This window comes from Oncorhynchus mykiss, chromosome 27 (genome assembly GCF_057628025.1).
Source record: "Oncorhynchus mykiss isolate SJ-2025 chromosome 27, ASM5762802v1, whole genome shotgun sequence".
Classification (NCBI taxonomy): domain Eukaryota; kingdom Metazoa; phylum Chordata; class Actinopteri; order Salmoniformes; family Salmonidae; genus Oncorhynchus; species Oncorhynchus mykiss.
Genome location: NC_143048.1, coordinates 42,081,562 through 42,095,000, shown reverse-complemented (window position 1 = coordinate 42,095,000; position 13,439 = coordinate 42,081,562). Strand labels below are relative to the sequence as shown.

Sequence of the window (13,439 nt, the reverse complement as noted above, 5' to 3'; positions counted from 1 at the left end):
ATAAAAGGTGACAAAAAATAATGTATGTAGTTTATGTTGATCTCTCTATACTCTCCAGTCTCTGTAATAACACCAGTAATGTCTAATCTTTGTTGATGTGATCTCAGGTGCGAGCCATGATCCAGATCCTACGTCGGTTGGGTTGGACCTGGGTGGGACTTGTGTTCAGTGACGATGACTACGGATTTCACGCTGCCCGGTCCTTCCACTCAAGCTTGGCCGAGTCAGGGGGCTGTGTGGCCTATTCCCAGGTCCTGCCCAAAGACAACCGCCCCACTGAGCTGCAGAGGATCGTGGGAGAGATCAAGAGCTCCTCTGCTCGTGTGGTGGTGGTGTTCTCCAACGAGGCCTACCTGCTCCCTCTGGTGGATGAGGTTCAGAGATGATTTTATCTTGACAGTTGATCTAAAATAACTCTTACAATACATTCACATTTTAGTTTCAGAGGCTCTAATCCAGAGAAATGTACACTTCATAATAATAATATTAGTAGCATAGCATTTAGCAGATGCTTTTATCAAAAGACACTTACAGTCAGTGATGTGTGCATATATTTTACATATCGGTGTCCCTGGACAGATAGTGCATCCATCCTAAGATATCTAGGGGGGGACAACCACATATCACAGTATTAGTAAGTATGTTTTATCATCAAATGCATTCTACAGACATTATTACAGCCATAACAGCTGTAGGATGTTACTCTCACAAACAACAGTGTATAAAAGTGCTAGAGCATATTACCATTGTGGAGTTTTTGATGCCAAGATTATAAAGTATAAAACCCGTTTTACAAGGTGGTGGTACAGAATGTGAAGGGTCTCCAGTGGATCGCCAGTGAAGCCTGGACCTCCTCCTCTGTGTTTCACACCCCCCGTCTCATGCCCTACCTGGGGGGTACCCTGGGTATCGCCATCCGTCGTGGAGAGATACCCGGCCTCAGGGACTTCCTGCTTAGCATCCGCCCCGACGACCAACCTGACAATAACCCTGGAAACAACATGGTGAAGTAATTTGTTGTCTTTTAACTCCAACAATTTATTTAATTACTTCATACATTATGTTTAAAACATTTAAAGGGCTACTTTGCCTATAAATTCTACAATACAGAAGAAAAAAACTAGTGTTCCTCTAAAACATTTCCTTTTCTGTTCTGATAAGGTGAGACAGTTCTGGGAGGCTGTGTTTGGGTGCAGGTTGGAGCCCCCAGCAGGTTGGGTGGAGGCTGGGGGTGATGTATGTACAGGTCAGGAGGACCTGAGGGATGTGGAGACCAACTATGGGGACGTGTCTGAGCTTAGGCCGGAGTATAACGTGTATAAGGCAGTGTACGCCCTGGCCCATGCCCTGCATGACCTACTGCAGTGTGTGCCAGGGAGAGGACCATTCAGTGGGAACCGCTGTGCCAGCCTACAGAGACTGGAGCACTGGCAGGTGGGATACATTCACACACACGCACACGCACACACACACACACAAACACACACACACACACACACACACACACACACACACACACACACACACACACACACAGATGCAGATGTACACTTTGACAACTGTTTACTTCTGTTTCCTGTTTTCTTAGTCAAGGTCCCCTGACCTCATACTGTCTTTTGTCTACATAATCTCCTGCTCTTTCCTCTCTTCCCTCTGTTCCCTCCATCCCCCTCTTCTGACCAGCTGGTCCATTACCTGGAGAGGGTTAACTTCACCACAGGGTTTGGCGATCGCGTTTCTTTCGATGACAACGGGGACGCCTTGGCCATCTATGACATCATGAACTGGGCGTGGCTCCAGGACGGGAGCGTTCAGGTGGAGAATGTGGGTGTGATCGACGAATCAGCCCCCGCAGGACAAGAGCTCACACTGGACGAGGACAGAATTTTCTGGAACTTTGAGTCAAAAAAGGTTATATATAAATGATACAGTTATATAGCATATTTCACTACTGCAACAGAAACAGTGTAAACATTTACCAGTGGAGGGCAAAGAATCATTAAATATGGGTGTGTATATATGGATGTGTTAATATGGGTGTATAAAAGTCTGATATTCTCCCTCCTAGGACGTCAGTGTAAATAAGAATTTGTTCTTTAACTGACTTGCCTAGTTAAATAAACTTAAATTCCCCCTCACCTTCATCCTTAAAGCCTCCACGATCAGTGTGCAGTGAGAGCTGTCCCCCAGGCACCCGTGTAGCCAGGAAGAAGGGGGAGCCTGTCTGCTGCTTCGACTGCATCTCCTGTGCTGAGGGAGAGGTCAGCAACACCACAGGTCAGTGAAATTAATATAATTTAAAGAATTGAAGGGTGGTTTGGGGCTGTAGAAAAGGTTTTCCACATTTGCTTTGTCTGTCTTTCTGTCAGACTCGGCCGAGTGCTCGAGATGTCCAGAGGACTTCTGGTCCAGCCCGGAGCGTGACCTCTGCATCCCTAAGGGGGTTGAGTTCCTCTCCTACCAGGAATCGCTGGGCATCTCCTTGATGACCGCCTCGTTGCTAGGAGCCCTCATCTGTGCAGTGGTCCTCGGAATCTTCACCCGCTACCGGAACACACCTGTTGTCAAGGCCAACAACTCTGAGCTGAGCTTCCTGCTTCTGCTTTCACTCAAACTCTGCTTCCTGTGCTCGCTGCTGTTCATTGGCCGGCCCCGGCTATGGACGTGTCAGCTGAGACATGCAGCATTTGGTATCAGCTTTGTTCTCTGTGTCTCTTGTATACTGGTGAAGACAATGGTGGTGCTGGCTGTGTTTAGGACCTCTAAGCCCGGGGGCAATGCCAGCCTGAAGTGGTTTGGTGCTGGGCAGCAGAGAGGAACAGTCCTGGTTCTCACCTCATTCCAGGCTGCTATCTGCACAGCCTGGCTGGTTTCAGCCTCTCCAACTCCACACAAAAACATGCGCTACCATATTGATAAGATTGTATATGAGTGTGTGGTGGGGTCGGTAGCAGGGTTCGGAGCGTTGTTAGGCTACATCGGCATCCTGGCGTTCCTTAGCTTCCTCTTGGCTTTCCTGGCTAGGAATCTTCCAGACAACTTCAACGAGGCCAAGTTCATCACCTTCAGCATGCTGATCTTCTGTGCTGTTTGGATCTCTTTCGTCCCTGCCTACATTAGCTCTCCTGGGAAGTATGCAGACGCTGTGGAGATATTCGCCATCTTAGCATCCAGCTTTGGCCTCCTGGTGGCTCTGTTCGGCCCAAAGTGTTACATCATCCTGCTGAGGCCAGAGAGGAACACCAAGAAGGCTCTGATGGGCCGGCCCACAACCAAGAGATAGGGAAGGTCTTCATTCAATTTCTTTCCTTAATGTCCTCTCTCCTCACCTTCTTCTCAAAACCCATTAGATGAGAAGGTTTGGAGGGGTGGGATATCTAACCTTCTCATTCATTGGGTTTTGAAAAGGAGACAGAGGAGAGAGGACACGAGGAATCACAGAAATTACATTGAGATTCTCCCATAGGCTCAATAACATAACAACAGTTTACAGTGGATTCCTCTCCTTGTCTTCTACACGTCCTCTGCGCTGATCTGAAATATGAACACTAGGTGGAGGTACTATGCACGCTAGGGATTTGCTTCACATTCTGTCATGCAAAGAAAGGAAAGGAGAAATGTATAGTAACAGAGTTTGATGGTCTCAAATAGTTTAAAGTAGCTCCTTTTAGTTTCCACTTCTGTTTGAACTTTGGTGACTATAAATCAAATCAAATCAAATAGGTTTTATTGTTTTGTTAGCACTCTAGTGATGTGTAGTAGCATGTTATTGATTATAATTTAACGTTCTGCAAGATGTTGTGTAAATATTAATCACATAATAAATTATTTATTTCCTTGGGCTGTTTAGTAGGCTTTTGATTTATTTAATTTGTCTATGTGTGTGGCTTGTGTGTGGCTTCTAAGGTATATGTTATCCCGATGAGTGGGTTTCTGCATCGAAAGGCTTTCGATCGTATCATCACATCGTGTGGAACAGCTTAACTTCCCTGTTCCTTCTCAAGGATTCTGCTGCCACACTTATTCACCCATTAATTAATTATAAATTTATGCAAATGTTCATTTAATAAAACATTCAGACTTGAAAGGAGTTACTTGTATGTGTTTTTATTGAACCGTTGAAATTTACAAAGATATTTTATTAAAATGTCAGGAAACTGTCATATGGGGAAAGAGAATTACCTCATAAAATGTGAAAGGAATGAACAACATGTTTCATTAACGGTATCTAATTTAATTTATTTGTTTTCAGAAATGAATTTCAGGGAAGCTCCCCCTAGTTGGTGTGTCCAAACTTTTGACTCAAATACAAATCTTAGATTCAGCTATTAAGGACTACTAGAAGCCACTGGATTCTCCAATTACATGTACTGAAGTACAGGCCAAAATACAATCACTAACACCCCAAAAAAGCCTTTGGGGTTGGTGGTATCCTAAATGAAATGATAAAATATACAAACCACACATTTCAATTGGCTATACTTAAACTCTTTAACATCATCCTCTGGCTTGGCTTATTCCCCAATATTTGGAACCAAAGACTGATCACCCCAATCCACGAAAGTGGAAACAAATTTGACCCAAATAACTACCTTGGGATATGCAACCTTTGGAAAATCCTCTGCATTATCATAAACAGCAGACTCGTACATTTCCTACATAATGGAAGCTGATGGCATTACCCGTATGGTTAATAATGAGGATCTACATTTTGCAAATGTAAGGTCGATTAGTAGACATCCGCGAGTGTTATTAAAATAGGCCAATGGACTCAGGTCGTGCCCCAGGGCCGGGTTTTCTGGGAAGGCTCTCTGTTCCATTGCCTGCCTTAGCTCTATTTAAAGGGATATCAACCAGAATCATTCCCTATGGCTTCCCTATGGTGTGAACGGTCTTTAAACATAGTTTCAGGCTTTTATTTTGAAAAATGAGCGAGAAAGATCACACCGCGTCATTGTATGGCTGGGTGCCAGCAGCGTTTTGCATGCGCAACAGCTGGGAGTAGACATTTTCTCTCTCTCTCCTGTTGAAGAAGCTAGAGTCCCGGTTGAAATATTATTGATTATATATTGTAAAAACAACCAGAGGATTGATTATAAAAAACGTTTGACATGTTTCTACGAACTTTACGAATACTATTTGGAATTTTCGTCTGCCTGGTCGTGACCGCTCGAGCCTGTGGATTTCTGAATAAAACGTGCCAACCAAATGGAGGTATTTTGGATATAAAAATAATCTTTATGGAACAAAAGGAACATTTATTGTGTAACTGGGAGTCTCATGAGTGCAAACATCTGAAGATTATCAAAGGTAAGTGATTCATTTTATTGCTTTTCTGACTTTTGTGACCAATTTACTTGGCTGCTAGCTGTTTGTAATGTTTTGTCTGCTGAGAGAGATGTCCTTAAATAAACGCATGGTATGCTTTTGCCGAAAAGCTTTTTTGAAATCTGACATGCCAGGTGGGTTAACAACAAGCTAAGCTGTGTTTTGCTATATTGCACTTGTGATTTCATGAAAATAAATGTTTTTAGTAATTTAATTTGAATTTGTCGCTCTGCAATTCAGCGGATGTTGACGAAAATGTTCCTGGTAACGGGTTGGCTGCATCAAGAAGATAATTTTCATAATGCAAATGGACATCAAGTCCAAAAAAATTCAAAATTGTATCACCCTCTAAAAAAGTGCTTTCTGGACCGTTTTTCGAGATTCATTCGATTTTTTGTTGTAAGAACAGTATGAACATACCTTTGTCATATTTTATTGTCATATTTTGTTTACATGTCCATAAGGAATATGTTTTGACCATTTGCAATATGATATCATAGGAAGTCAAAAGTCAAAGTCAAAAGTCAGTGAACCATGGCCAAATGCCATAAGAAATGTCCAAATGCAATATGAAAGTATTGAAAGTGCCAAATCGGGATGTTATGTTTGTTTTCCATGTATGATCATAGGATGTCAGTTTCCAAACCCAAAAGGTTGTGAACCATGTCCAAAAGGGAATTATATTTCCCAAATGATATATAGCACTATGTTAAGCCATGAATAAACCTAGAAGGTCTATTTGTCATGTATGATGAGGGAGAAGTGGGACTCGATTTTTTGAAAAACATCCAAAATGACCCTATAGGATAGGTGGGGGGTGCTCCCAGCCGTGGACCCCTTGCACCCTCCTAAAGGCATTCAAAACCATTTAAAAGATTTGCTCCTGGTAACCCGTTCCAATCACCTGGCGCACGGCTGTCCATTTGCAATATGTTTCAATGGGCATTTACCATCACGAATTTGACATGCTCAAAAATACTATAGAAATGCGTAATTGACTAGCCCAATGAACTCGGGATGGCCGGGCAGTGATATTGGTTCCTCTCCATCACTCATTGTGTTGATTTCATTTTGTCCACTTGGTGATGGTTTTCACTGTTTAAACATATTGCAAAAGTACAAAAGTCAGCCAGCAAGTCAACATCCATCAGTCAAAAAGATATCAGTCTGACACCAAACTGATAAAAAATTTCACCAACCCCACTTTGTCCAACTCGTTTAGAAGCCAACATATTTCAGAGCAGGCCCAAAATTCACAGCGTCTTCTGTTTAAACCATAATTAAAGCATAAACCTCGTAGTTGTGTTCTAGCTGTGGGTCCAGTTCTGACATTATGTGTAGGCTTTTGTGAGGCGACCCCGAATCCCGAGTTTTGACTCGATAGGTAATTCGGAGCCTGAGCAGCAACCTTAATTGGTGCTGAAAATCTACTTTTTCCAACGTGTTGCTATGGGGTCCTTGAATGAGCTATCGAACAGAAATATTAGGGTCCGTCTCTATGTTTCAATACACCTAGTCTTGTGACTCTGGGAATTTTCTAAATGTCGTCATTTTCGCGATGGTCAAAATTAATTGAAGTTATTGCAAATGTATGAGGCTGTTTCTCTGTCTGAGAGCCTTCTAGAGCCACATAACTCACTGTACACTATCTGATAGGAGAAATTACTAATTTACCGTTTATGAGGGTACCTAATCACACATATGAGGTTTTGGAAAGATGTGACTTATTTAACCCTTCGAAACTACCCCTATGACCCCAATTTAAGGCACTTCCGGTTGGCACAGGAAGCTGAAAGTAAACACATAGCCTCATTCGGGTAGGCTCTTACAGAATACTGAGTTTAAAGTCTTTACATTAAGAATTGACAGATTTACACAGGGTTGAATGCAGGGTTTTTCACAAACTGCAGGTTGGGTATATCAAAACACCTTTAGGGTGAATTGAACCACTTACGGGTTGCTCCAGGAAGCTTTGAATCAACACAGGTAGACATCATAGTGGCCTGATGAATTGTCATCGAAGACAGGTTAATTAGGCATTCATAACCCACATAGGCTTCAGGTTGAATTTAGGGGAGCAGGCAATGTATTCCTATCATGAGTGAAGTCATTGCAAACTGTTTGATGTAAACACCTTCTTTTCACTGTTAAGGGTTAATGCCACACAGTCAAGGTTAGGCTTGCACAGATTGTGAGGACCTTAAAAAAGTTCCTGAGGTTGAATTGTGCTTCTAACCCTAACGGTTCTGCCGCTGTCACCCAAAAGCACCTGAAATTTAGGGCCATGCTTTATTTTGGGCCTACTTTTTTTCACGGTCGCTGAGCTCAGAGCAAGCTACGGTCAAGCGGGGCGTCTCGTTGGATTCGGCACGGCCTAGAGACTATGGTGATGCCATTTATAGTGCTGATTTCAGTCTGTCATTTTGGTTATGGTTCATCACTGTTTAAACATATTGCAAATGTACAAAAGTCACACATCAAGTCAGCGTTCATCAGTCAATAAGAGATCATTCTTACACCAAACTGATACAAACTGACACCAAACCCACTTTGTACAACTCGTTTAGAAGTCAACTATCAAATATTTTTTAAACCTTAATAAAAACTTAAAACACAAAGTTACATTCTAGCTATGGGTCCAGTTCGAACATTATGTTTAGGCCTAGCTGAGGTGACCCCAAATCCAGAGTATCGGCTCGATAGGTCATTCGGAGCCCGATCAGCGACCTTAATTAGTGCTAAAAATTAGTTAAATTAATTAGTTTGCTATGGAGTCCCTGAATGAGCTATCGGACAGAAACTTTAGGGTCCGTCTCTATGGGCCAAGGCGGTTTTAGTGACTTGACTTGTGACTCTGTGATTTTTCTAAATATTATCATTTTCAAGATGGTCAAAATAAATTGAAATCATTGCAAATGTACGAGGCATTTTCTCGGCCTGATAACCTTCTAGAGCCACATAACTCACTGGGCAAGATCGACGTAAGCTCTAGAACATGTAAATAAGTTTCAGATCTCTAGGTCTGACGGTTCTTTGATAGTTCGGACGCATGTAATTATTGCAGGCTCTGTGTGTCTTTAAGCCTCACACAGTGTTACTCCCCATTGACTGTGTGTGTGTGTGATTTCAGAAAGTCACAGAAATTGACAGAAATCTTGTAGAGCTCCGAAACCGGCCTTAACGGATTCATTTGAACATGCCACAACTGGATCTGTAACTTAAAGAAAAAAAAATCTTTGACCATCACCAATTGTACATTATACGATTTTCCATAAATTACGATAGATAAATGGCTGGTTCTTTTTTCCTGACACCATAGGGTCGTGTACTTTGACGTGAAGGGGTCAAATTAGCACTCTATTTTTTTTGCTTTAATCCCAGAAATATTGCCTTCAATCAAAACGCGTTGAGGCCTCGACACCATCTTGTTTCTGGGCTAACAGCCCATTAGGCCAAACTTATGCCAACCAAGTTTCATCTTTGAAAACTTTTCCGTTTATGAGAAATGGCCATGTCATGATTTGTGATGTTTTGTACATTTGCAATAAGAAGCCATTCACCATCTGGTGGAATTTACCGGGACAGTGGAAAAATTTCCACAATCTGAAAATTTTATAAAACGGAAACCAAATGTTCGAGAGACATTATTTTATGACTTCCCGGAAGATCTGGCCCAGGGGTACGGCCCGAGACCGTCGGCGTATTTTAAAAACATTTGCGGATGTCTAGTAAGGGGCCGTACATTTGCAATATGGAGATCCTCATCAATCATACAGCAAATGCCATTTGCGTCCCTTGTGTAGGGAAGTCAATAAATAAAGTATCTTGGATATTTGCTTTCCGTTTTATACTTAAACATTTTTCATTTAATTTTCCGCTGAAAATTCCACCAGATGGTGACTGGTGCTTATTACAAATGGACAAAACATCACCAAACGGACATGGCCAATTCTCCTAAATGGTAAAGATTACGAAGACGAAACCTGTGAGCACAGGTTTTGCCAAATGGGTTTTTAGCCCAGAAACAAGATGGCATCGAGGCCTCAACAAAAAAAAAAAATATTGGAACTACTCCTCCCGGATCCGGGAGAATTGTCATCAACTGACACTAATTAGCATAACGCAACGGACAAAAAATCCATCTAGATAATATTCATGAAATCACAAGTGAAATATATTGAACAGCTTAGCCTTTTGTTAATCACCCTGTCATCTCAGATTTTGAAATTATGCTTTTACAGCCAAAGCAAGACAAGCATTTGTGTAAGTTTATCGATAGCCTAGCATAGCATTATGCCCAGCTAGCAGTAGGCAGCTTGGTCACGAAAATCAGAAAAGCAATCAAATTAAATCGTTTACCTTTGATGAGCTTCGGATGTTTTCACCCACAAGACTCCCAGTTAGATAGCAAATGTTCCTTTTGTTGCATAACGATTGTTTTTGTAGCCGAAATAGCTCCGTTTGTTCTTCACGTTTGGCTGAGAAATCGACCGGAAATTGCTGTCACGACATATTCCAAGTTAGATCCATAATATTGACAAAAACATGGAAAATGTATTTTTTTAATCAATTCTCAAGGTGTTTTTCAAATATCTATTGGATAATATATCAAACGGGTCAGAGAAAAAATGGCCGCATTTGTCTATTACACACAAATCACTCTGAGAGACACCAGCTGACCACTGACGCAATGTTGTCGCTCGCACTCATTTTTCAAAATAAAAGCCTGAAACTATGTATTGTGACACTAGAAACATTAGGGAAGCCATAGAAAACGGAATCTGGTTGATATCTCATTCACTGCTCAATAGGGACGCATAGGAACGCAGAGGTTTCTAAATAAGAGTCACTTCCTGATTGGATTTGTCTCAGGCTTTCACCTGCAATATCAGTTCTGTTATACTCACAGACAATATTTTTACAGTTTTGGAAACTTTAGAGAGTTTTCTATCCTAAGCTGTCAATGATATTCATATTCTATTATCTGGTCCTGAAAAATAGCCCGTTTACTTTGGGAACGTTATTTTTCCAAAAATGAAAATAGTGCCCCCTAGTTTCAAGAGGTTATTAAGGTCCATTTTCTAGGATTAAAGGTAAAAAACGGTAATAGAGCGCTAATTTCACCGTTTCACATTAACCTCTTACAGCGGAAATTCCGTTACCAGGATCAAATTCGACAACATCCGGTGAAATCGGAGCTTGCCAAAATCAAGATACAAAATCGTAATATTAAACATTTATGATAATACAAGTCTCTTACATCGTTTAAAAGCTTAACTTCTCGTTAGTCCAGCCGCTTTGTCAGATTTCAAAAAGGCTTTACGGCGAAAGCATACCACGCAATTATCTAAGCACAGCGCCCCGTATACAAAAGCATTACAAACATTCTCCAACCAAGTGGAGGCGTCACCAAAGTCAGAAATAGTGATAAAGTAAATCACTTACCCAGCTACATAACAAATGGTCCTTTTGTTCGATAAAGTCCTTCTTTATATCCCAAAAAAGTCAGTATAGTTGGCACTCTTGAGTCAGTAATCCACCGGTTTCCCTCATTCAAAATGCATACAAATGAATCCCAAAGGTTACCAATAAACTTTGTCCAAAGAAGTCAAACAACAATATGTAAATAAACGATCAAATTTAAAACGGAGAATAGTTTGTACATTACCGGAGATAAATAACGAACTGCGCACCCTCACCAACGAGCGCCACAACACTACAGCCAAAATGGGAGCCACTTAGAAAAACTAGCTCATTTTTCAAAAACCAAGCATTAAACTCTTTCTAAAGACTTTTGACATCTACTGGAAGCCCTAGGAACTGCAATCTGGGAGGTATTCATTTGATATTTCCATAGACAGCCAATTTAATGAGTGGTGAGCTCAACAACAAAAAAATTCCCGGATGGATTCTCGTCGGGTTTTCACTTGCTATATTAGTTCTGTTATACTCACAGACATTATTTTAACAGTTTTGGAAACTGTTTCTATCCAATTATATGCATATCCTAGCTTCTGGGCTGAGTAACAGGCAGCTTACTTTGGGCACGTCAGTCATCCGAAATACCGAATACTGCTGTTTGATGGTTCGTCGGAGGGTATAGCAGGAATTTTTGTAAGCTTCCGATTTAGAGTCCTGCACCTTGAAAGCGGCAGCCCTACCCTTTAGCTCAGTGCGAATGTTGCCTGTAATCCATGGCTTCTGGTTGGGGTATGTACGTACAGTCACTGTGGGCACGACGTCCTGGATGCACTTATTGATAAAGCCAGTGACTGATATGGTGTATTCCTCAATGCCATCGGAAGAATCCCAGAACATATTCCAGTCTGTGATAGCAAAACAGTCCTGTAGTATAGCATCTGTTTCATCTGACCACTTTTTTATAGACCGGGTCACTGGTGCTTTCTGCTTTAACCTGTTGAGTGTAGGGGGCAGTATTTTGATGGTTGGATGAAAAATGTACCCAAATTAAACTGCCTATTTCTCAGGCACAGAATCTAGAATATGCATATAATATCAGATTAGGATAGAAAACACTCTAAAGTTTCCAAAACTGTCAAAATATTGTCTGTGAGTATAAGAGAACTGATATTGCAGGCGAAAACCTGAGGAAAATCCAACCCGGAAGTGCTGTTATTCCTGAAAGCTCTCTGTTCCATTGCCTGCCTTCGCCTGCCTTCGCAAGAAATATCACATCGTGTCATTGTATGGCTGGGTGCCAGCAGCGTTTTGCATGTGCAACAGTTTGGAGCAAACATTTTCTCTCTCTCTCCTATTGAAGAAGGTACAGTCCGGTTGAAATACTATCGATTATATATTGTAAAAACAACCTGTAGATTGATTATAAAAAACGTTTGACATGTTTCTATGAACTTTACGGATACTATTTGGAATTTCCGTCTGACCTGTCGTGACCGCTCGAGCCTGTGGATTTCTGAACATAACGGGCCAACGAAATGGAGGTATTTTGGATATAAAAATTATATTTATGGAACAAAAGGAACATGTATTGTGTAACTGGGAGTCCCGTGAGTGCAAACATCTGAAGATCATCAAAGGTAAGCAATTCATTTTATTGCTTTTCTGACTTTCGTGACCAATCTACTTGGCTGCTAGCTGTTTGTAATGTTTTGTCTGCTGAGAGAGATGTCCTTACATAAATACTTGTTATGCTTTCGCCAAAAATATTTTTGGAAATCTGACATGCCAGGTGGATTAACAACAAGCTAAGCTATGTTTTGCTATATTGCACTTGTGATTTCATGAAAATTAAATATTTTTAGTAATTTAATTGGAATTTGTTGCGCTGCAATTCAATTCAAGTTTAAGGAAGTGATTGAGGTGGAAACTGGTTATGGGGATTCTAACCTACGGTTAGAATGGATTCAGTATACAGCCAGATCAGTAGCGAAAGAAAAATGTTATGCCTGCGCCACAGCAAAACCTCAGGTGACAACCATTCCCTTTCCATTTGATGAAATTGATGCATGGCCTGTATGGTAAAGCCGGAGGGCAGGGAAGCCGGACAATGACAGTTGCATTTATCTGCATTATCTGTATCCCCATGTGCCCATTACATCCAGACTTCCCCCTTTCACAGTTACAAGAGGACACTATTATTGTATGGCTCGCTACATCACACACGGATGGGACGTAGGGGAAGTAAGAATATGCAATAGGACAGAGGACGTTACAACCGACAAGACGATGAGGGACCTGACTGGGTGGTTGAGTTCCGAGGACTTTAGTAAGATAAAAAGGCCTAGAGCGGATGTCTGGTGGTTGTGTGGAGGTATGAAGCTGTGGCCTAACCTGCCTACAAATTGGACCGGTGCAGTTAGGCATGCCCTTCAACCTTATCAAACACAATGACCTAGGGCCAGGTAGAAGAGAGAGAAGGAGTGCTCCGTCAGGATCTTTTGACAATAGAGTTTACATTGATAGCATGGGAGTTACAAGGGTTACAAACCTGATGAGTTCTGGATTGGAATCAAGCATCTTCTGGTGGTAACAGCTGAAACTAGTTTGATGGTATGGCAGAATAGAATAGCCTTGGATATGTCACTGGCTGAAAAGGGTGGGGGGTGTATAAGGTTCGGAGCAGATTGTTG

General features: G+C 41.5%; 1 protein-coding gene across 1 annotated transcript in view; it reads left to right on the top strand.

Annotated features, from left to right (window-relative positions):
* LOC110507275 (extracellular calcium-sensing receptor-like) overlaps positions 1-3,328 on the top strand; it is a 4,590-nt gene extending 1,262 nt beyond the window's left edge. The window contains exons 4-9 of the mRNA XM_021587159.3: positions 108-374; positions 798-1,004; positions 1,162-1,434; positions 1,684-1,911; positions 2,154-2,277; positions 2,370-3,328. Coding sequence (XP_021442834.3) covers positions 108-374; positions 798-1,004; positions 1,162-1,434; positions 1,684-1,911; positions 2,154-2,277; positions 2,370-3,283 — 2,013 coding nt within the window. The 3' untranslated portion in view covers positions 3,284-3,328. The remainder of the gene's footprint in view (positions 1-107; positions 375-797; positions 1,005-1,161; positions 1,435-1,683; positions 1,912-2,153; positions 2,278-2,369) is intronic.
* Positions 3,329-13,439: the final 10,111 nt, after the last annotated feature.